Source organism: Tigriopus californicus, chromosome 10 (genome assembly GCF_007210705.1).
Source record: "Tigriopus californicus strain San Diego chromosome 10, Tcal_SD_v2.1, whole genome shotgun sequence".
Lineage (NCBI taxonomy): Eukaryota > Metazoa > Arthropoda > Copepoda > Harpacticoida > Harpacticidae > Tigriopus > Tigriopus californicus.
The window spans coordinates 7,143,680-7,165,518 of record NC_081449.1 but is presented as its reverse complement, the minus strand read 5'-3'; the positions used below and the strand labels follow the sequence as shown (position 1 = coordinate 7,165,518).

At 46.5% G+C, this 21,839-nt stretch overlaps 8 protein-coding genes across 10 annotated transcripts; 2 read left to right on the top strand and 6 right to left on the bottom strand.

The window, feature by feature from the left end:
* Positions 1-225: 225 nt before the first annotated feature.
* Positions 226-4,116, bottom strand: LOC131888274 (papilin-like). The gene is given in 2 exon segments (XM_059237086.1): positions 226-2,078; positions 2,403-4,116. Coding segments are annotated over 2 exon segments (3,225 nt in total). The 5' UTR covers positions 3,967-4,116; the 3' UTR covers positions 226-417.
* Positions 4,117-5,281: 1,165 nt separating this feature from the next.
* LOC131888269 (uncharacterized) lies at positions 5,282-7,347 on the bottom strand. The gene has a single exon (XM_059237080.1). The coding sequence runs from the start codon at positions 7,203-7,205 to the stop codon at positions 5,307-5,309; it is 1,899 nt and encodes a 632-aa protein (XP_059093063.1). The 5' UTR covers positions 7,206-7,347; the 3' UTR covers positions 5,282-5,306.
* A 2,019-nt stretch (positions 7,348-9,366) lies between these two features.
* On the bottom strand, positions 9,367-11,233 carry LOC131888271 (46 kDa FK506-binding nuclear protein-like). Its single transcript, XM_059237082.1, has 3 exons — positions 11,072-11,233; positions 10,751-10,952; positions 9,367-10,675 (listed from the first exon to the last, which is right to left on the bottom strand). Exons 1-3 carry the CDS (start codon positions 11,119-11,121, stop codon positions 9,710-9,712), a joined length of 1,218 nt encoding a protein of 405 aa, XP_059093065.1. The 5' UTR covers positions 11,122-11,233; the 3' UTR covers positions 9,367-9,709.
* Positions 11,234-11,699: 466 nt separating this feature from the next.
* Positions 11,700-13,029, bottom strand: LOC131889424 (dynein axonemal assembly factor 10-like). The gene is made up of 2 exons (XM_059238520.1): positions 11,980-13,029; positions 11,700-11,867 (listed from the first exon to the last, which is right to left on the bottom strand). The coding sequence occupies exons 1-2, from the start codon at positions 13,027-13,029 to the stop codon at positions 11,700-11,702; spliced, it is 1,218 nt and encodes a 405-aa protein (XP_059094503.1).
* A 34-nt stretch (positions 13,030-13,063) lies between these two features.
* On the bottom strand, positions 13,064-15,819 carry LOC131888268 (uncharacterized). Of its 3 annotated transcripts, none has more exons than XM_059237077.1 (2): positions 15,569-15,819; positions 13,064-15,493 (listed from the first exon to the last, which is right to left on the bottom strand). In XM_059237077.1, exon 2 carries the CDS (start codon positions 15,396-15,398, stop codon positions 13,197-13,199), a length of 2,202 nt encoding a protein of 733 aa, XP_059093060.1. In that variant the 5' UTR covers positions 15,399-15,493; positions 15,569-15,819; the 3' UTR covers positions 13,064-13,196. The 3 variants fall into 3 exon arrangements, with proteins under 3 accessions (XP_059093060.1, XP_059093061.1, XP_059093062.1); XM_059237078.1 differs by having other exon boundaries at positions 13,064-15,443; XM_059237079.1 differs by having other exon boundaries at positions 13,064-15,400.
* Positions 15,820-16,164: 345 nt separating this feature from the next.
* LOC131888273 (barrier-to-autointegration factor B-like) lies at positions 16,165-17,311 on the top strand. The gene is made up of 2 exons (XM_059237084.1): positions 16,165-16,688; positions 16,760-17,311. The coding sequence occupies exon 2, from the start codon at positions 16,876-16,878 to the stop codon at positions 17,146-17,148; it is 273 nt and encodes a 90-aa protein (XP_059093067.1). The 5' UTR covers positions 16,165-16,688; positions 16,760-16,875; the 3' UTR covers positions 17,149-17,311.
* A 100-nt stretch (positions 17,312-17,411) lies between these two features.
* LOC131888272 (mediator of RNA polymerase II transcription subunit 18-like) lies at positions 17,412-18,453 on the bottom strand. The gene has a single exon (XM_059237083.1). It carries the CDS (start codon positions 18,106-18,108, stop codon positions 17,434-17,436), a length of 675 nt encoding a protein of 224 aa, XP_059093066.1. The 5' UTR covers positions 18,109-18,453; the 3' UTR covers positions 17,412-17,433.
* A 349-nt stretch (positions 18,454-18,802) lies between these two features.
* On the top strand, positions 18,803-21,739 carry LOC131888267 (anaphase-promoting complex subunit 4-like). Its single transcript, XM_059237075.1, has 5 exons — positions 18,803-19,177; positions 19,257-19,489; positions 19,566-19,729; positions 19,801-21,365; positions 21,472-21,739. Exons 1-5 carry the CDS (start codon positions 19,019-19,021, stop codon positions 21,667-21,669), a joined length of 2,319 nt encoding a protein of 772 aa, XP_059093058.1. The 5' UTR covers positions 18,803-19,018; the 3' UTR covers positions 21,670-21,739.
* Positions 21,740-21,839: the final 100 nt, after the last annotated feature.

The following is a 21,839-nucleotide window of genomic DNA, read 5'->3' as shown; positions in this document are numbered from 1 at the left end:
GAAAAGAGGTGAACTATACCAAGTATGCTTTGTCTTAAATGTCCGCTATCTAGCGTAATCGTGATCATATCGATCTTGAGGCCACCATGAATTGGAACTAAGAGGATCAAATATTGATGCCTCAATATACATGAGACTGTGAGAAGGGGAAAATAACGCAGGAAGAAGAGCATGCCGAGTAAACTCTATCTGTTAATGTCGAGACCAAAAAATGAGAAAGTGAACTTGACATGACTTGGATTGTTGCCAACACATGTATTAACGTGGAAAAGGAAATATGCGTTTTTTACACGACATCCATAGTGGAGGAAACTCCCTCCACCCAAAAAATATCATACTATCTCAACGGCATTAGTTATATTTCCAAAAGGAGTAGTATATTCTACTTCGCAGATAAACAAAGAGCTGAAATATATATTATCGGACTTGAAGACCACCGGGTACATAACCGGCTTCAGTGCAAGACCGGCAACAATATTGACCATAATAACGATTTCCACAAAATTTGTAACGCACAATTTGGGCGCAGTGCTTGTATGAGGGACGATCGATGCAAAGCTCACCAGGTCCATATTGAATTTGGATGGTTTCGGTGTCACTCACATCCGGATAAGATTGGGTTGTAGCCAAACATCGATAATTTCCACTATCAGTATCTGAAGCATTCTCTATAATAACGTTGCTCAGTGTGGTTGTTGTGGTGGTTTGAAACGTTTCGATTGTCAAGCGAGGGCGATCCTCTTGCAAGGGGACCAAAGGATCGTTCCTGCTTCGTCCCAATTTGAACCATTGGATCTCTGGTGGAGGATAGCCTCTAATGGTACAGGGAATGGTAACTTGTGTTTCGGGTTTGAAGATGGACTTGTCCATTTTAATGGCAACTTTGGGGTATAACGGGTAAACGACAACTTCCACCACTTGGGTGGCCGCACTCCCGATTCCATTGTCGGCCGTAATCGTGTAAAGGCCAGCATCTAGCTCACCAATTTGTTTAATTGTCAACGAGAAGTCTGACAAGATGTCGTATCGGTAGTCGAATGGAGATATTTCCTTGCCATTTCGAATCCACATGACTTTGGGAGGGGGATTGGCCCTCACCGCTACCGGCAGATTGAGCCCTTGAGTGTTCCTTTTCACCAAGATCTCAGCCCCTCTCGGCAGTGTGATGATGGGAGGGAACGTGGTGGGACACACCCTCTCGCAAGCTTGTCTACTCTCAAAGTTGTTTTCATTTCCACCACATCCAGCGTAGAAGAATGGAACACATCTCCGCATTCGCTCGTCGTATCCCCAACGTGGCAGGGTGGCATTGGCCTTTTCGGACTCCTCGTCACAGTTGCCGGCTTCAATGTACATCTTGCACACCGTGTCTGTTAGCTTTTGCTTGGCTTTATGCAGACAGGAAGATTCACACTCGTCCATTGTGAGAAATCGATTGTTGTTCCCCAGGCATCCAGAGAAGGAGAATGACTCACAATTACCAGTGTCCTCATTGTAGAAGAACCGCGGGAAGTCGCCTGCACAAGCTCCTTCTGCTTTGGGTTTTCCACACACTGGAACATCTTCTTGCGGCATACACATGTCCACACAGTCTTGTTTGGTCAGGAATCGATTGTTGTTTCCTAAGCATCCACTGTAAGCGAATTGGGTGCATGTTTTCCTCTCCTGGTCAAAGTGCCACTCGGTGTAATTGCCATCTCAAGGTCCCTTCACCTTCTTCAGGAAGCAAGCTCCAGCTCCACGAGGTTCAAAGCATGCCTCTTTGCAGGAGGCTTCATCGTCGAAATGGTTCCGACCTGGATCACAGCCACCGTACCAGAAACGGTTGCAGCCGCCCCATTCCATGTCGTAGAACCATTTGCTGGTGTAATTCGAACACGGACCCTGTTCCGGGGCTAAATGACAATGTTCTCCCGGTTTCATGGAACAGCCTTGAAAATCGAAACCAGAAGCTGCAGTCTCGCCATCAAGGCAGCATCCATATCGAGAGGCTTCGCACCCACATTCCTCATTTTCAGCTTGCTTGGGAGTAATTTCTTCAGGGCAGCATCCGAACTCGCTGTTACAAGCTTGGCACCCTGTGGAAAGGAAACTGGTGAGACTCACTATTGGGGAGTGAAGGAACTGCCATACATTTGGGTGGGGGTAATTCTAGACGTGGTCTGTATTTGCTTTCAGGGGGAGCGTGGCATTACAAGAGATCTCTGAGAGTGCCACGCTGATCGTTAGCTTTCACTTCGGGAATGCTGTAAGTGCAATGAACCATTAAATTGGAAACTACTAGGAACTAAAAGCAAGCTGGCCGACAGATCAGCCCCTTCCCCCACAAAAAAGAGCAACTGACATATCTATTCTACAACGTTTCACACCCTTATTTATGAAGGAAAATGATTTGTTGATACCTTCAAAATTTGTTCCTTGAGCCACCGATTTTCCATCGGGACAACATCCAAATTCAAACGTTTCACAAGAGCATCCTTTAAAGCTGGTTCCTTTGGCCGTAGTGCTTTGATCTGGGCAACATCCAAATTCTGAGAATTGACACCCACACCCTTGATTGTCGGTTCCTGTGGCCGGTGTTCTTTGATCAGGGCAACAGCCAAATTCGGTTTCTTGACAATCGCAGCCTTCCTCATACGGTCCTTTGGCTGGAGTGAGATTGTCCGCACAACAACCGAATTCAGTAGTCGAGCAACATCCCAATTCATTGGGGCCATGAGCTGGGTTCAGATCATCTGAACAACAGCCAAACCTACTAGACTCACAACCTCTACTTTCGTCTTGGCCTTCTTGAATCAGGGGTGACTCGCTAGAGTCAAGGATGTCTTCAACAGAAGTTTCACCGGATGAGTGGACTGTTTCGTTGTTGGCACTAAACAAGTCAGTGATTTCTTCGGTATCATTTGCAACAGTCATAATCTCTTCGCTATCGCTTATGGACAAAAGCAGGGTGGCATTGGAAGTTTGTTCTTCAGAACTAGATAGGATGAAGGCTTGGTCGGATTCATTTTTAACCATCATGTTTTTCATGTCACCACTGGAGTCAAAATCTCCACTTGTCATATCATATTGAACAACCTCAACTTCACCGCTTGATTCAGTTGATCCGAATTGGTCCCCAGAGGTCTCACTTTCTAGAGCCAAATCTTCAAGACCTTTGTCCGTCGTTGAAGAGCTCGGTTCCAATTCCATTCCAGAGGAGTCTATTTCTGAGCCTGAGGAACTAATTTCTTCACTTGTTTCGGATGACCCAATTTTCAAACTTGATCCAGAAGGCTGATTTCCCAATCCTAAACCCGAGGAATCAACTTCTAATTCTACTTCGTAAAATTCAATTTCCAATCCTGATCCGCTTGAGCCAATTTGTGAGTCGAAATCAGATTCCATTCCCCAAGCAGACGATTCAATCTCCACTCCCGATCCGGATGATGCAATTTCCAACCCTGATCCAGAGCCTTGGATTCCTGATCCTGAACCCAGGGCATCAGCATCTAATTCGGCATCATAAGATTCAATTTCCAATCCTGATCCACTTGAGCCAATCTGTAAGTCAGATTCGGATTCCACTTCCAAACCTGATCCAGACGCTTCCATCTCCACTTCTGAACCAGACGATTCTTCCATATCTGATCCAGAAAATTCACGTTCCAAATTTGTTTCGTTGGACTCCAGCTCAAATATTGATCCTGAGGATTCTATATCCAAAACTGAACCAGAAGATTCAATTTCCAATCCAGATCCTTCCCCGGAAGAGTTCATTGCCAGGTCGTAGATATCTGATCCACTTCCGGATCCTGCCTCATAATCTTCGTAGTCTTCTTCTCCCGATGTCTGATAGATGGATTCATTACTCTGAACCTGTACACTTTTGTCTATGATGTCTAAGTACTCTTGGGCGTAGCTTTGGGTCACAACAATGCCCAATAATATCACCAAAACTGTGCATTTGCAAAACTTTGGCCACATTGTTTAAATGTGACCTCTCCATGTAGTCAAAATCAAGTGTGCAGGGTGAATTGAGGACGACGAGCTGAGACAAAACTTTTAGGTACTTGACTCGAACATTGTACTCAAAGGCAGGACACCATTTTCTCAGCAAGATTAGGCGTGGGACAATGAGAGCAGTATTTTGACCGGGCCTAAAGAAATTCGCTCTCCTTGCTTGGCCATTAAGCGGATTCCTCAGTGAGTAAACTATGAGCTCTTCGGGCAATTTGCGAACGGTGCTTCTGTTGGAAAATCAAGCGTTTGTTTCGTGAAAAAGAAAGCTCTCCATGATAAAGTCGTCTCCGCGCAACAGACACCAAATCTCAAGAGAATCCATCTACGTCTTCGTAACAGCAATAACAGTATGTCCTCGACTCTTCGTGTATTCAGTTACGTTATTATGTATCAGGGCAAAGTAGAGTACGGAATGCAGTAGAGCCTTGAAATTGTTACTTTTATCGGCAAATCCTCCAATTATGTATGCATGTTTACCGTACTGGTATATCATATACGTAGACACAATTGTATGGAAGGGAATTTTTTTTTCTCAAAGTATTGTAATTGTGATGGCTAGATAGGTGTGGTTGTTAAAAAAATTGACGAGATTTTGAATGTGTTAAACCTTTTCTCGTTCTTGTTTACTCGGAAAGACATTTCGAAGCCTTGGTTATTCTTGAAACGAAGATCCGACCCCTAAGCCAAGATCTTGTGTTAACGATTCTTTGTGAGTAAAATAGTGGCATTCAATTGGATCAAGCAAAATCTGTTGAACGTGACACCATAGCAAGTAGTTGTATTGTGGAAGAATTAAATTGTCAAAAAAAATCTGCCATCCAAATTAGGAAAGAAAATCTTCCAAACTACACATTGCCATAAAAAACAAGATTATTAACGGGATCCCTCAAATTTGTGACCATTGCATTTTGATGTCGTTTTTTTCATAAACATTTACTGAATTCATTTTGGAAAAACGCAATTGCATCCATTGTCAACCTTTCAAAGCCTTTCCATAGTTTTTTTTTTTAAAATGCAGAGGTATCATTCAACTGAACACGGTTTTTAGCAGGTAGTAATTAGTGATGGCCTGGCATTCATTTTACCTATCCTATCATAAAGGAGTTGCATTCGGGGTCCATTTCATGGTCCCAAGGTTTTTGGCTTCGTATGTATTACCTTTAAAGTGTTCCAAAGCCCACATTATCTACTGCTGTTGAAATAACGCTGGGCCAACAAAAAGACGTGCCCACATGAAGGCTATGGCTACCTGGACCTATGCAAATAGACAAGTAATACATCCGTGAAAGAACATTCTTTAGATATTATGACTCTTTTAAGCAAACTTCGAAATGATCGCAATATTTGGGAGTTTCTCTTTCCGACTCCTCAACAGGTTTGGGATCTCGAAATCTTTTTTTCCCAGTGTTTTCCTCCGAAATATCCTCCTCTTCAGATTCCTCGTTTTCTGATGCCTGGCTTACATGGTATTCTTCGTTTTCTGATGCCTCGCAAACAGATTCCTCCCCCTCCTGATCCTCGCTCTTTTCCGACTCTGTCCATTCAGACGCTTTCTCTCTAAACGAACCATCTTCACCTCCTTCTTCGGACTTTTTCTCATTGGAATCTTCTGTTCCAGAATCCCGACTCTCCCCTTGAGAAGTATCTTTTTTACGCTCTTCCTCTTCGGTCTCTGTCTCGTTAGATCCCTCCCCCTTGGGCTCTTCCTCTTCAGAAACATTTTCGTCAAGGGGATCATCGTCAAAATATTCACCATTAGAATCGTCGCCATTACAGCTTTCTTGGGCAGACTCCTCTTCTTCAGAATCTTCATGGCTAAAGGAGTCTTTAGAAAAGCTTTCCTTAAAAGAGCCATCCTCTCCTGAGCTCTCATCCTCAGAGCTTTCCTCGCCAGCGTCTTCCTCGCCAATGCTTTCCTCTTCAGTACTTTTATCTCTGGCGCCTTCTCCCTCAGAACTCGCCACGCTAGAGCTTTCTTCGGATAAAACCTCTCTGACTTCTTGCCCCACAGAACCTTGCTCTTCAAAGTCTTCTTCTTTGGAATCCTGCTCTTCTGAATCCTGTATTTCGGCAGAGTCTTCCTCAAAATCGTCTATTTCCGACTCTTCTATTTCCGACTCATTCACATCTGGCACGTCCTCCTCTGAACCACTCTCTATAGAACAGTCCTCCTCAGAGACATTCTTTTCAGAACCGTCCTCTTGAGAACTGTTCTCTTCAAAGTCCTTCTCTGCAGAGCCACCCTTGTCAGACTCTCCCTCTTTGAATGTTGAGTCTTCAGATTCTGTTTCCTCCGACTCATCCTCTTTGACATCTCGTTCGTCGGAGACTTCCAGTTCGGTTTCTCCCTCTTCCGACTCTTCTTCCAATTCTTCCTCATCCGACTCTTCTTCCAATTCTCCCTCTTCCGACTCTTCTTCCAATTCTTCCTCATTCGACTCTTCTTCCAATTCTTCCTCATCCGACTCTTCCTCTTGTTCGTTGGAATCTTCATATTCAGATTCTCCCTCTTCCAACTCTTCTCCCAATTCTTCCACATCCGATTCTTCCCCTTTGTGTTTGTGGTCTAGTCTTTTTTCTTGATTCCATTTATTCTCTTTGTAATCTTCCTTTTTGGGACTCCCCTGGTTAGAATTTTCCCATTTTGGTTTGTCATTTTTTAATTCTTCTGTTTTGGAGGTGATTTTCTTTTCTTTTTGGATTTTTGGTTCGGGGTTTTTGGATTTTCCAACCTTGAATTCTTTCTTTGGAGTGTTTTTCCTTCCGTATTTTTCAGCTTTGGGTTGAACTCTTGCCAATTCAAACCCTTTTAGTGTAGACCGTTCCTTCTTTTCCATCGCATCTTGCGGGTTTTCCTTTAGTGTAGCTTCCTCTTTGGATATTGTCCTATTAGGCCCTTCCTCCATGAGGACCTTTTCTGCATGTCGTTTTCCTCTTTCTTCCATTCCTTCTTCTTCTTCTTTCTCTTCTGGTGGCTCTTCCTCATTGGGGCTTCTTCTCTCAACTTGTCCGCTCTCTCCATGAGTAGACTCCAGGGCCTCAATAGATGTGATGAGCTTTCGATCACTTAGAATTGTATTTGTCAGAAAACAGATGGACCAAAGAAGTAATCCACAAGTAAGAATTTCAATTGCCACTACAAAGTTTACCAGAACAGTGTTCCAAAAAGGAAGAGTTGTCCAGGGAAGGAACATTAAAGACATTCTCTTTGCCTTATCAAAGCAGTATGCGTTTAGGTGTTATTCTACGAATCCAAATTTGGACATCCCATTCGGTAAAGAGACACTCGCCTTAATAGAAGGGTAAAGCCCTTCATTTTGCAGACGAATGTCAACGTTAATAGAAAAGGCTTCCAAAGTTCCAGGAATAGTTAGGATTTATCAATTCTGAAATGAAATAAAGTTCTTTTTCCCCAAATGGCGAATTTGGTCATCCATCATTCTTTACAAACAAATGGATTTGCGCTATTGTACTCGTCTTTTATTTTGTGAATTCTTTTTTTGGACTTCATTACCGCTACTAGGGTTGGAATCCCAGCACTTCAAGACGAAAAAATTACTTATTTTACTGATCTTTTATTTTCATACATAATTTGATCGACCAACGACTTAGAGTTGGCGGCTGGCTAACCCTTGTTATTTATTTAAAGTCGTTTTAAAATATAAGGTTGATCAGGAATTTTAGTCAAAAGCTAGTCCAAGTCTGACTTAAATCCTGCTACTGGATCAACGCCTACATACACCCATGCGAATATTTGAAGGCAGCAAATTGAACAATGAAGGAGCTCGGGAAAGAAAAGAGTTGGACTTCATTGTTTGAACCAGCCTGGATTCTGGAGGGCTTGAAGGTGCACTTGAAATGCACGTTGAAATGCTACGGTCGCTAGAATTGACCCTAAATCCTGAGTTGGGACAAAGCTAATGAATGCTTTTGAAAACGTACAGTATCAGATACCTTTCGTACCTTCTCTGAATACTGTACAGTCCCAACCTTTCTAGCCTCTCCCAATACGAGAGCTCTCTCATATCTTCTATTTTCCTGGTAAAACATCTTTGAACCGGCTCGATCTTTTGCAAACCTGCTGAACTCATTGGAGCCCAAATGGCGAGGCATGATCAAGATGCGGCTGGACAAACAACTTGTGCAGATGCAGAGTTAGCATCGTGATGCTATCTCTGGACTTAAATGTGCGATATACCCAACCACATGGTAGTGATATCAAGCTATTGAAGCGGGGCAATGAATATCATAAAAATGAGGGGCCCTAAGATTGAGCCCTGGGGAACACCTGACTTGACATCATGTATGTCACTAAGGGATCCCTCGACCTTAACAATTTGCTTCCTATCCTGAATGAAGCTTCTTATCCAATTGAGAACCTTGCCTTGGATCCCCATGTCATGAAGTCTATTAAGCAAAAGGCCATGATCTACTTTATCAAAGGCCTTGGCAAAATCAAGATAGACAACATCAACTGACTTGTGTCTCTCTAGTTCCTCAATAATGTGTTCTATATGTTCAATCAGTTGGGTAACCGTGCAAAAATGCGCTCGAAACTGATCTCCAAGCATGTTAGCCATAGTCTCTACATTGTTAATGACTTCCCCTTCAACCTCAAAAGGACTAACAGGGTGCTTCATCTTTACCTTAGAGTTCGCATAAGAGAAAAAAGCCTTCGGATTCGACCTGAGCTCCTGAAACACCTTACTCTCAGTCTGTAACTGGTCATTTCCGATGGAGGCCTTTTGTTTCACGTCGTATTTAATAAACGTTAAAAATATTGTATAAAACGGTGTTTTTGCAGTTTTATGCCAATCTTTTCGGTAACAATAACCCGTTGCTTTTTCTAAAAGTAATAGCTATACTTTTTCGGTAACGGTTCAAGTCCTCCATTTTAGACGGTGCTCTATGGTCATGTGCCGGTTTGTGATTGGTTGCCTACTGACTTGAGGTTGAGTTATATATACAGAGAACATGGATGGATTATTGAGAGCATTGATTGAAGAGAGAGAGAGAGCAGATCGACTAGACAAGACAAGAACATAACAGACGGGAAATTATTAAGAAATGAATAGCAAATCTGGGTCAAAAACATTGGATCTCGAATCCGTTCCTTTTATTGAGGAACGATTCCATTTCACTATCCATAGACCAATGCATTAGCCTAGTACTTGGAGCTAGAACTCAATTTTCTTTCAATTATTTAATACTAGACCTCTTGTATGATTCTAAAAAGGCATGGTGATACCATCATGTGGCAATATTGCCAGACCTAAGCAATACAGTTGATGAGAGCGAATAATGGACAGAGTATGAGCTTCCGTTACCGATGCCCATCCCTCTTAAGGAATTTGTATGTCTAGCGAGTCTGAAACATTATTTATTGCCTACATCAAAACACTTTTCCATTATTTACACGAGACGAAAGTCGAATGAACATTCGAACAACTGTATGAGAGAAGGCATCTAGGTGTTTTTAATCTACTGTGATGTTCAGGACAAGGGGTGCTGAACAGATTTAAACTGATTCACAGCACTTGATGAGAGCAAAAAGAACATGGGATCTTTCAGGAAATCAAACGCATTAGATTGGATTAACACGAGGCGATGAAGTGACAATTTAAAGTACAAGGATCGTGTAATCATGATATTCTTCTCTGATCAATACGGTGGTCACAGTGAGATAGACATTGGTGGTAGATTTGGCTCAGTTGACGTATTTACACTCGACCTTGAACTTGAGTACGGCATTTGGGGGGATATCTGGGGGAGCTCCTTGGGCGCCATACCCCATTTTAGCGGGAATGATCAGCTCACGGACACCATTCACCTTCATGCCTTCGACCCCGACATCCCAGCCCTTGATGACCTCTCCCCCACCCAGACGGAATTTGAACGGCTTTTGGGTTTTGAAATTACCATCAAAAACCTTGCCGTTGGTGGCCAGACGCCCTTCGTATAGCATGCCCACGTGCTTTCCGCGCTTGGCCTCTGGGCCAGATCCTATTTTGATGTCTTGAACTTGAATCCCGCCTTTGAGGGTACGTTTGGGTGTCTTTACTCCACCGGCCGCACCATTTTCTTTTCCTGGCGTTTTCTTCGGAGTCTTCTCTTCTTGACTTTTTTTACCGGGTGTTTCACCGGCCAATTTCTTAGGCGTTTTCTCCGGAGATTTCTTGGCAGCCTTTCCATTTGAGGCCGATTTGATTTCCACGGGTTCATCGTCATCCTCCTCGTCGTCGTCGTCGTCCTCGCCATCTTCGTCGTCGTCGTCGTCGTCGTCATCCTCCTCTTCGTCGTCTTCTTCATCATTATCATCATCATCATCATCATCATCGTCGTCGTCTTCATCTTGCTCCATTTTCTTCGAGGTCTTCATGATCTTCTTTTTCATGAGTACGGCTTTCTTGATGGCCTCTTCGACATCTTCGTCGTCGTCGTCGTCGTCGTCACCTCCTTCATCCATGGCAATAGCTTTGGCCTTTTTGGAGGCTTTTCCCCCATTCAGCATCTCGAGCATTTTCCGCTTGTTCTTCTTGCCGCTCCCTACTTCGGTCAATGCGGGCATTTCTTCTTCTTCGCTTTCCTCTTCCTCCTCGCCTTCGTCGAAGAAGCTGGGCATCTCCTCCTCATCAGGCATCAAGTAACCCGTCAAATGAACGGTTCCGGTGCCCTAGAATCAAAAAATAAGAAAAATTGAAGTTTCCATTAAACCGCAATGTGAAGATCCACCGATTGCAGTACGTACCACGTTCCGAAAGCAAATCTTCTCGCCCGCCACAAAGTTCAAGTCCAGACTATCACTCATGACACCCTCTTTGGTAAGATTGCAAACGATGAATTCGTCATTGTCCACCTCGATGTAGACAGAGGTGATGCCTTTTCCGGCCGACGAAGGCTCCAGGCAGGCCTTAGAAATGTGGAAATTTTCCTCAGCGACTTGTTGGTATCTAAAGAAGAAAAATCAAGGAAGTTAGTTTAGTATCCCACGTGGGTCCACAAGATGATGAGGCTCAATCGTTCTTCCAGTCGAACTCCCAAGTGCCTGGAACCTTCCATTGGACCTTACCTCTTCTCAGGCTTGAGAACCAGTCCCCAAAAGACCTTGACGGGCTCCATAATGATCGAACCAAGGACTTGAAAGTTTGGATCGTTTCGGCAAAATTCAACACGTGGGCCGCTCTTCAGGTCGCAAGCGGGATTTGTAACTGAACAGTATTTCAGGCCAACAGCGAATAAGCGAGCATGAACTACCAACGAAAATCCAAGCCAGGGTGACGAATCCATTCGAAAAGGACACACATTCTGCGTTCATCCGATCGATACACACACGTGGGAAATAGGAAAAAAGTGGCCCAAACCGTTCAATTCCTCGATACGAATGAATTTAGGGACTCATTTTATGAGCAGGATTTGATTTAACCTGTATTGGTTCAAATGATAATAATATAGCCACTATCCTGTGCCATGGGTTATGTCATCATGCAATCAAAAATATTCGTTCAATGTTTAAACAAGTATATTTCGGCTGATTTTCACACATTTTCAAGTTCTTTCGGAGATCGAAGATAGCAAAGATTTGACATCGGGAATGGGTGGATTGGCAGGATTTGAAGTGGCCTAGAAAACAAAATGTCTTTATGGCTGAACAATTCCTCCTCAATGGGAGGAGGGGGGGTATCCCTTAGATTGGCAATTTAACGTACTTGCGCTGGCTTCCCAATCCCATTGGACTGGTCCAAGGTAGGGGGCAGGTCCTTGGCCACTGGATGCAATTGCATTACCATATCGCCTAATTTGCTATACGACTCGCCGGCTTGGCTAAAGATCGCCCCCACACGACTGGCCGAATTCATAATGATTGACTATGGAAGGGGACCTAGAAGACAATGGAACGGTATATTGGGCCGTGGAACAAGTCTGATAGTTTTCCTCAACCATGGTACTATATTCCTATATTCGATTTAATTTTGTCACAAGAACAGTGCGAATCTTCTGATCGAACGCGGCACACAATCCCAATCCAATCTTATCCGGCGACCAATTGAAACTGCACACGGGTTGCTCACTGAGCTGAAAGTCTTGGAGTGTTTCAAGGCGTCCAATCACTCCAATCATGCCATCGTCCTTGGTTTCGTTCGAGCGTTTCTCCGGGTAGTGGTAGTTCAAGAGATGTAAGGAGCCATTCCCGGCGCAAACCATAGCGACATCTCGATTTTGAGGTAGATGAGACACTTGCCATAAGGTGGCTTTGTCCAGCTTTTGATCGCACTCGGCAAAACCGGATTTTTTATTGAATGTAGCCAGGTCCCAGAGGTGAACCCTCCCCCCCAACCCGCATGCCATCAATTTGTTCATCTGGATATCTTTGCGATCAAACTCAAGGGAGCACACGCCATTAGGCACTTGGGTCTCCCATAGGATGCTCATCTTTCGGAGATCGAATAATTTGATGTCGCCATTGTCGTAGCCGCTGGCCAGAATCCGATCCGAGTTCGAATGGGCATTGCCAAAGGCCACACTCCAGCAGTCTCGCTTCACCTCATATTGATTGGCCACAATGGAAGCTACTGGTCGATCTGGGACTCGTGTGTCCCAGACCTTGGCTGATCCATCTCTGGAGCCTGTAGCAATTTCTGGGGCTCCTTGACCAATGCCAAGTCCACCAATGCCATCGATGGTATTGACTAGATCTTCATGGGCACGCATGGTGAGCACTGGCTTGTCGGGTTGCTCCAGGTCAATCAATTGAAGATGGCCACCAAAATCACCCGTGGCGAGAAATCGATCTTCCAGAGCGCTGGCCCCGAAGCAGCCACATTTCAAGGCTTTGGCGAAGGTGGCGGTGGATAGGCGGTCCAGTTTCCCTTGACTCATGGAATACACTTGTAGAATACCTTCCCCTGATACTTTGGATCCCAATGCCACAAATCTGGTCGAGCTTGGAATCCACAGACAATTGAAGAGGGTGAAGTCCACATCGACCTCCAAGTGAGGAATGATTTGAGGTTTTTCGAACGAAGACATTCTGAGCTAGAACGAATTGATGGCAAAAGGAGCGTTGAGCTTTAGTAGGTTTATTTTTTTAGAAACTTTCTTTGGGCAAAAGTGGAACTAACAAATACTTGTAATACTAAAAGAGGCAAGACATTAAGTTCAAACAAGCAAGGTTACTTCTAAATCACAGCCAGGTTTTAAAATATTGCATTTCGCTTGATTTCGCTTTCGAAAAAATCTTGCACCACTTCGTCGCCTCCGATCATGCCTTTAAGTTTGAGCCTGCCAACATTGGACCCGTTATCTGACTTGAAGTAAAGACTCTCTTGGCTTGAAGGATTTTTCATCTTCTTGACTAAGGCCTTGATCAGAATGTCTTCTTGAATGATCTCGGGATTGTGCTCGTAACTCAGAACTAGTCTGTGTCCGAACTCAGGTAGATCTAAAAAACAATCCGGGAGCTGCTTCAGAACGCAACGTTTCAAAGGCATCATCTCCTGCCAATCCACAAACCAAACTGCCTTCTCATTCACGATGTAGGCACGTCGAAATTGTTTCGTGTCATCAGACATGGCCGCAACAGGGAGGCCCGGAATGGGATTGGCCGGAGGGGACTGATCGGCGGCAGCTTGTAGCTCAACTACCATTTTATCATAATCTTTGAGATCTTTTTCTTGTACAACGGAGATTTCAAGCCCAGAGAAAATGCTAACTATGACACAGCGCACCAAGCCTTGGTTAAAATCAATGGCTTGAAACGAAAAAGGGGACTGGTGGTTGTTGGGGGCATCTTGGTCGGAATCTAGTTCGGAATCCACTTCATTTGCACTCTCTGGGCGACCCATAACAGCCTCAATGCCGAAAGCGTTTTGGCTCCATTCTGCCTGATTCTTCTCCCAATCACATCGTTGATCAATAGCCAAGTGCTTTGATTTGCACCACGCTTGGACATCTTCCCATTGTGCTCCGTTCCAAGTAAAGAAGTGAGCCTGAAGCGGGAGATGGCATTGGTCAGGCCAGATCTCTGCCCGAACCCGATAGGTGTTTTCATAACACAATTTGGCATGAATGGCGTCCAAATCCGTGGGAGCCAAACTGATCTGAATATCTGCGAATACAAAGCGAATGTTTTGAATGGGCACATCGCCGAAAGTGATGGGGATTCGGAGTTCCTCAGTGGAAACCACTTCGACATTGCCAAAATCCACGAATAACACAGAATACATCTCCTTTGAGTCCGTCAATCGACCCGTGATCAGGCCTCTATAGAAATCATCGTCTTTGGAATATCGAACCGCACAAGCTTCTCCGATCTCCCACTTTGCTTTCGAAAACGGATCCAAGCTGTCGAATTCGTAAAGCATCTTGAACTGAGTTCTCATTTCCCGAATGATGTGACGACTCTCGTACAACTGAGCGTTTAATTGGCCCAAATCATCCAAGTGAGTGGGCCGCACCAACAGATTCGTTTTGCTCGGGATCCTCGGGGGTAGCCATTTCTTCACAGTGTAGAAATCAATCTCATCCATCACATTCTCATCCAGATCACCCGTCTCGGGTGCCGAATTTAGGCTCTCCTCTTCTTCTTCCTCAGCCGCCTCCACCTCCAGGTGTCCTTCAGTCATAGCTAAAGCGGCCCACTTCTCCCGGAGTAAGCGTTGACTTAGACTAATGGTGACCACTCTCAGATTGGACATCGGATCATCGGACGTCACGAGCTCAAAGTACAACTCCACCGGAAGGGACCAGCCTCCATCGGGCATCAGTTTCCGAACACCACGAGATTGCAAGAGCAGGCGCTCTCGCCTCCGCTCGGCCTCCTTCACCCAGTGCTGGAATCGCTCACGGGCTTCTTCGGCCCAGAGATCGTCCACGGGTCCCACAGACTGGACATCATGCACGTGGCATCGAATGGTGGCCGGCATTTGTGCCAAGTTGGGTAAATCGGGCATACGCATCACCATCTCCCCCTGGACCTCTTGACCCGTGTCGATCAGATAGAACCTTTGAGGTCGATGGAGCTTCTTGGCTCGAAAAAAGCCGTCCGCCGTTCTCAAGACAACACTCTGACCGAAGCGAGGGGCTTGACCTAAAGGCTCGAGCGGAAAAGCCCGTAGACACTCGGAAATGAGACGACAGTAGTTGGCCAAGGGCTCGGTCTGGACAAAGAATCGACTCGGATCTTGAACGTGTCCAACAGTGACGGGACAAGGTTGAAAGGTCAGCCAATCCGAGCCATCTTTAGTATGAGTTAAGACCGCATCCTCCAAGCCGAGCCAGATGCGAGTCAGGCTTTCGACACGGGCCTTCATGTCCGGATTCGGGGCCTGAACATCGGGACAGAGGGCGGAGGAGGTGGGGCCCAATACGGACGAGGTGGATGGTGGAACCGTAGTCATGGCTGGGAGACGACAGAGAGGCGTGACATGGGGAGAAGGGAGGAGCTAAAATGAGGTGGTTGTGCGAGGGAGAGGCGGGGAGGAAAAAAATCGGGCTTAAGGACAGACTTTCAAGTTCCAGCTTCCAAGATACATGACATCTACGCTATGTCTTACTAAGCGTCACTTACCTCGAAGGTTCCAGGTGGATTAAGGGATCAGATGAGGGGGAAAATTGATCCCGGATGGCTCCAATATCGATCAAACTTGGCCGGGGGTGAAAAAGTCGCAAGGCACGGTCATTCAAATTTCGGAAGGCGGCAGATCATGCCGTCCTGGTCCAACCTCTAGTCCAACCGAGTGACAACTAGCTTCAACTAGCTTCAACTAACTCAACCAACCCACTCGCCACTCGCTACTTCTGACCTGAGAAAAACTGGGCAGGGTCACCAGTTTAGACATGAGCTCGAATGAATGCCAAATTAGGGGGCCACACTAGACCAGTCACTATCTTAGAACAGCCACTTACAGGCCGATTTGTTCTTATAGAGCATGATAAGTGTTTTGCCTTCTGTTTGTCAGTTGAATTTCAATTTAACACCCAAAGCTTACCCCCTCAAGATCCAAATTCCAATGAGCGTTGGAACAACCAGTCTACCAGGTTTAACAAATCTGGCCTTAAAATGTCAGATTGGCAATAACGTGTCGCACAGCACCAACTCGACTTTGGGCTAAATACTAGGTTGAGTGAGTAATTCACGTCAAGGCGACAAAGTTCGGCCAGAGGGCTCATCAGAGTCAGAAGAAGTCCGAACCCAAACTAGTAGTGAATGGACGTAGTAACGCTACGGAAAAGATGTGAAATGTGAAAAAATGACGAAAATTAAAGTCAATACGAAGCCCATGTTGGCCCTCCCTCCGGCCAGAGATGCCAGGTTCAAACACATGGCCTGGGTAATTGCTCATTGGAATGCATGCAACAGTTGATAACACAACCCCCGCCCCGCGACCCCAGACTAGGATCCGAGTGGGTGTGCAGTGCACTATTGATTTCGTTCATTCTTCCTGTCAGGCCCACCCGACTCAATTGTCGAGCTTCGCTCGAGACTCTCGCCAGACACTCCAGCCAAAAGCGTTACAAAAAGCTGAACTCGCTATATTCTCTCAGACTCCCTGGGTCACCCTGATTACCCGCCCAAGCTCAACTCGATTGAGTCAGTTAGTCCATCCATCAAACCGACCCCCCACGCCCGCTCAGAGAGACCCGCCTATTGGTTTCGATTTCAACACATCGTGAGCTTGTCATCATTTGTAAGGGCCAGTCTCCAGTTTGACTCTTCCCATTGTCAGATAGATCCACTCTTTTTTCTCCCACGCTTCAGACATAGAAGGACGGATAAGCCCTCCCTCCCTCCTTCCCTCCCTCCCTCTCACTGCACCCGACCGACTGACTACCTCTTCTGAATCTCTCCAACCAGACCGAATCCGGATCACCAAAATGAGTACCACATCCCAAAAGCATCGCAATTTCGTGGCCGAGCCCATGAACGACAAACCCGTGACGGATTTGGCCGGCATCGGGGATGTGCTGGGCAAACGCCTCGAGGCCAAAGGCTTTGACAAGGCCTACGTGGTATTGGGCCAATTCCTGATCCTCAAGAAGAACCGCGACCTGTTTGTGGACTGGCTCAAGGATCTGGCTTCGGCCAACAGCAAGCAAGCCGCAGATTGCTATCAATGCTTGAGCGATTGGTGCGACGAGTTCCTCTAACACCAATGAAAGAATGGCCCCACTCTCATGATGGCCGACCATGATGGCCGGGATTCCAGCCTGTCTGGTTTCGACTTGACTCCCCCAAATATAGTATCATGAAAACGCTATCCAACCAACTCGAAAACGACAATAAAATCACAGTGATTTCGTATGTTCCTTACTTCACTCGATCATTCATCCTGTTGAATTGAATTTCTTAGATGCCCCACATTCATGCCTTCTCAATATATATCTTAAGCCCAGCCGTCCATCGTGGCGGGTGTCCTTCCTGGCCCCGGTGCTTTAAGACAGCATGCCGTGACGTCGCGGGTCGATCTTGTCCAACATGACCAAGGGTTTGAGTTGCTCGGCAAAGTTCTTCATATCATCGGCCACGGCGTCATTGCCCGAGGGGGCCAACACGCTCAGCTCGACCAGATGCGAGGCCAAGAGCGGTTCCAGCGATTCTTGACCCATCAGGTTGGGATTGGGTGGCAAAGTTTTGAAGATCTTGCTCACCGTCACCTTCATACGACCTTTGCGGAAGAGGAAGCCTTTGGCCACGAACTCGTACTCAAGGCGACAGCCCAACTCGGTCAGGAACTCGACGGCGTTGTCGCTGCACGCGATATCGTAGCAACTGCGGACCAGGGTGGGTCGATTGCCCAATTCGGGTTGTCCGATGTATCGGAGTTGCCAGGGACATTCAGCCTGTTGCTCGAGCGGTCGTCGAATGCGGAGATGGAGCGGTTGGGAGGAGGTGCCTTGGATGGCGAACACCATCTCACGCTCTTGAAAGGTCTCTTGGCCGGAATCCACGTTGTCGCACAATCCGCGGAGCCGATGTTTGAGCACTTCCACATGCGTGTCCAAGATCGAGCCCTGGAGCAGGTACTCTTGATCCGGGATGATGTTGGACTTCATAGCCCAGGTGAGGGTATCAATACCCTGCATGAGACCGGCCGAGCCACCGCTCATGGCCTTTCCCCGGAGAAACAACCAAGGTAATAAGGCCCAGACGACCAGACGACCGGGATATCACTCGACAAAAATGGACTCACTCATGGACCGAGACGTGTACACATTAGAGGCCGACCAGGACCAGGCGGAGAAGGTAGAGCACGGACTAACCCTGGCATAGGTTCGACTGGGGAGCATAGACCCGCAGCCCGCCCACCTAAGTGATTGGGACGGCCAACCCCAGGGACATGAGCATGCAGTATGCACTCAACTAGCAACGAAGACAGCGCAATCAGACTGAAAGTCAAACAAGTCCGAAAGGAACAAGAAAAACAAACAGGGTGACGACACACGGCTGAGTGGTTGAATCAGCCAGATTGAGCTGTACCATGAGTACCATCCAATTCAATGGGGCACTGGCCGACTGGCCATACTGGATTTTATCCGTGGGATCTATTATCCATCCATGAGCAATTTGCCGGTCGTCCAGGATCAGATCATAACATGTAGAATCTTAAAGAGTTCATCATCAGTGGTCGCACCTAGAATTCCATGCCAACTGCTTAAGGTGTCCCAAATCCGTCCAGCTCCTCCCAATGTCCTCGTATTCTTTACCTCGCTGCCAACCCTGAATTCCATAAGCTTTTAGCTGAAGTTTTCCAAATTGATCGTCACCCTAACCGGTACCGGTGTGTTTGTTTGTTTGTTATGATCGTGGATGCGCACTTTTGCGCAGTGCTCGCTCGTCTTCTGCTGCCATGAACGGCGTCCCTCTTCTCGCTCGCTCGAATAGATCAAGCCAGGCTGTTTGAACTGGGATTTGTGCACCCGCCCAAATTAAGCCTTGGTCAAGATTCACTTTGACGGACCTTTTCCTATCTGGCCTTGAATCGCCAAGAGACGGTATCTCAGTTCCGCTTCATTCATCATGGCCGTGGAAAGCCATGCGGCCAGTACGTTGGCCAAACTGGAGGAGCGTCAAATGGATCCGGAAGTCGAGATGCTGATGTGGTCCCCCGTCATGGACATCTTAGCCGTGGCTCTCGTCAACGGAGACGTGGCCTTGTTCCGCCTCAACTGGCAAAGGGTAAACGTTCTTGTCGTCCTTTCCATCGGGTTTTCATCGCTCATCCCTCATTCATCGGCCTTGGAGTCTCTGGTTGCAGATTTGGACGTATTCGCCGCCCAAAAGCCAAAGTGATCCGGAGGCCCAACGGTCCAGTCCCCCCGTCCAAACCCGGCTGAGTTGGCGGCCTGATGGGAAGATGTTGGCCGCCGGGTCGTGTTCCGGGGTGATTGTGATCCTGGATATTGAGAGCAATGAACCCATTCATCGCATGGACTTGGGCTCGAAGCTGACTTGTCTCAAGTGGATTGCATCGCCCGAGAACCGTAACAAGTAGATGATATCATTCTTTTCGAGACTCAGCTGGGGCGCTTGATGATGGTGTTTTCTTTTCTTTGACGGATTGCAGACCCGATAACGCCTCGTCCGGTGACTGGAACTTTCTAACGCGATTGCCCTTGTTAAGCAAGGCTTATAGCACTACCACCTACGAGAGTCAATTTGACGTGGCCGAGTGTCGAATCTTTGACAAAGATGGACCCACGTCGCTTTTGGTGTGTGGGACTGAACAGGGTGAGTATAATTGGTGAGTCTGAGCGTGTTCACCAGCATCCAACCATCTGTGGGCCTCTCTCTCATTTAAGGTTTCATCAACATGTACATCAATGGTTTCCTGCATTGCGCCCGCTTGGATTTGAATCAATTGAGCCATCGGCCTTGTGTCATTCAAGATGTCACACTGGCTTCCGATCTTTCCCATATCAGTGTTCTGATCAGTGACCGATCGTCGCCTGAGGAATCTGATCTGGCCTTGGTGATCTTATCCCTGCCCCTGATCTCGACCTGCTACCAAGAGCTCCTCGTTTTGGCCGAATATTACAACATCTTTCAGGGCACATTAAACTACCTGAATCAGACCTTGAAGCAACTCTCAGAGGCCTGGGAGGAGATTGTACTGGAAATGGACACCAAGTTGGCCAACTTGGCCAAAAAGTTGCCCGATGGAGGCATGTCCGCGGATTTCTTGGAGCTCCTGCTCTTTGGCTCGCCCTCGGCGGAAATCGAGCATTTCCTGCTCCACGAAATGACCGATAAAGGCGTGAAAAAGCTGGATTCGTCCATTGGCGTGTCCTATGCCAATGTTCAAAAGCTGGTGATGCAGTACCTCCACTTCGTGATTCAAACTATGAGCTTCCATATCACCAATTTCCTGGGCAAAGTCCGATCCAACGAGAAGTTTGCGCTTCTTGGGATTTCAACCGATGAATTGGTCGATGCTCGAAGCAAATTGGGTTCGCTATGGGCCAAAGGTACCGAGTTGCAGCAAGTCATTATTGAATCTCGGCACAACTTCCGCGTGTTCTTCAAGTGGATCCGACGCGAGATCCTCCGCTTGAGCGATGACAGCATTCCCGACGACCTCAACCAGATGTCCCAGATGGACGTCAAATTCATCGCTGATTTCTTGGCCAATTTCGATTTGGACGAAAACGACTCCGACCAATCGTCCTTGGACGAAGGAGAAGAAACCATGGATTCCGACGATTCCAACAAGTTCACGCATAAACACCTGGAACGGGTGGGTCAATATTTGGTCGATTCGCCTTTAGTACGTCCAGTGGACCGTTCGAAATGTCCCTGGCAAGAGTTCTTGAAGAAGAACCCCGATATCCTGGACATTGAATTCATCATCAAAGTCAACGAGGAGGCCTCATTAGTGCAAGAGTTCAAGCATGCAGAGAAATCCATTCTGACCATGTTCCAAAGCATGCACTTCGAGCTGACCGATCAGTGCCAGTTTCATGGCCTCGTGGGCGTGTCACCGTGGACAGACAAGTCGCTCTGCCATCAACTGGAATGCTCTGATCGAGTGCTGGGGAGCATGAATGATGGTCAGAGTAACTCCAAATTCCTCCTCTTTGAATTATCGCAGTCAAGAGATAAACGAACTCGTTTGCGAGCCTTTTGGATCGAACTTCCCACCCACTTGATCTTGGTGGATCTTCAATTCTACACGGGAGACATTCTGTCCGTCTTACTGAAGGAGAATCCTCCCAAGGTAGAGAATGCTCAATGGCTTGTCCAATTTCCTGTTTTACAAGCCGAGCCGTACTTCAAAGATCTTCCCGTTGGATCATTTCAAAGCCTCAATCTGATCCGTGATTTCCGAGCCATTCAGACCAAGAAATTTCTGGACATAGCAGACATGGTAAGTTTTGATGACTAGTCTCATGAACCGCTGGAATGCTTGTGGTTCATGCTTAGCTCTTACACGAAGATGGACGATTCATCATGTTTTGACATTCACTTTTTAGTCTTGTCATCGAGAGTTGTGGGACATTGCCGCCAGTTCCATGGCCGTGTCGGAGCCTCGAAAAGTGGCCGCCATGCTCTTCGAGAACCGAAAACGGATCCGGATCTACGATATGGAGGTGGAGCTCGAGGAAGACGAGGATGAGGATGACACTATGGGAACGTCGGGTCTATCTGCAGATTTGAATTCCAGCGCTTAGAAGCTTGAAATTGAAGCCTCTCTTCTAAATATAATGATGCATGACCAAGCAGCTGGCATAAAGTCTTAATTATATATATGAATTTATTCTAATTTTGAGCAACCTATCATCATTAAATACCGCATAGGCCACGGCCAAGGCGGATGTACGCATAAAGTCTTAATTATATA

Bases quoted from the DNA above. Each gene is read 5' to 3' on its own strand.
- LOC131888269 (XM_059237080.1), bottom strand. From the start codon at position 7,205: ATGTCTTTAATGTTCCTTCCCTGGACAACTCTTCCTTTTTGGAACACT.
- LOC131888271 (XM_059237082.1), bottom strand. From the start codon at position 11,121: ATGGAGCCCGTCAAGGTCTTTTGGGGACTGGTTCTCAAGCCTGAGAAG. The intron at 10,953-11,071 runs GTAAGGTCCAAT...TTTCTTCTTTAG, and splicing joins GTTCTCAAGCCTGAGAAGAG to ATACCAACAAGTCGCTGAGG. The intron at 10,676-10,750 runs GTACGTACTGCA...TTTTGATTCTAG, and splicing joins AGATTTGCTTTCGGAACGTG to GGCACCGGAACCGTTCATTT.
- LOC131889424 (XM_059238520.1), bottom strand. From the start codon at position 13,029: ATGTCTTCGTTCGAAAAACCTCAAATCATTCCTCACTTGGAGGTCGAT. The intron at 11,868-11,979 runs GTGACAAAATTA...CCCCTTCCATAG, and splicing joins AGAAGATTCGCACTGTTCTT to TCAATCATTATGAATTCGGC.
- LOC131888268 (XM_059237077.1), bottom strand. From the start codon at position 15,398: ATGACTACGGTTCCACCATCCACCTCGTCCGTATTGGGCCCCACCTCC.
- LOC131888273 (XM_059237084.1), top strand. From the start codon at position 16,876: ATGAGTACCACATCCCAAAAGCATCGCAATTTCGTGGCCGAGCCCATG.
- LOC131888272 (XM_059237083.1), bottom strand. From the start codon at position 18,108: ATGAGCGGTGGCTCGGCCGGTCTCATGCAGGGTATTGATACCCTCACC.
- LOC131888267 (XM_059237075.1), top strand. From the start codon at position 19,019: ATGGCCGTGGAAAGCCATGCGGCCAGTACGTTGGCCAAACTGGAGGAG. The intron at 19,490-19,565 runs GTAGATGATATC...GACGGATTGCAG, and splicing joins TCGCCCGAGAACCGTAACAA to ACCCGATAACGCCTCGTCCG. The intron at 21,366-21,471 runs GTAAGTTTTGAT...TTCACTTTTTAG, and splicing joins TTCTGGACATAGCAGACATG to TCTTGTCATCGAGAGTTGTG.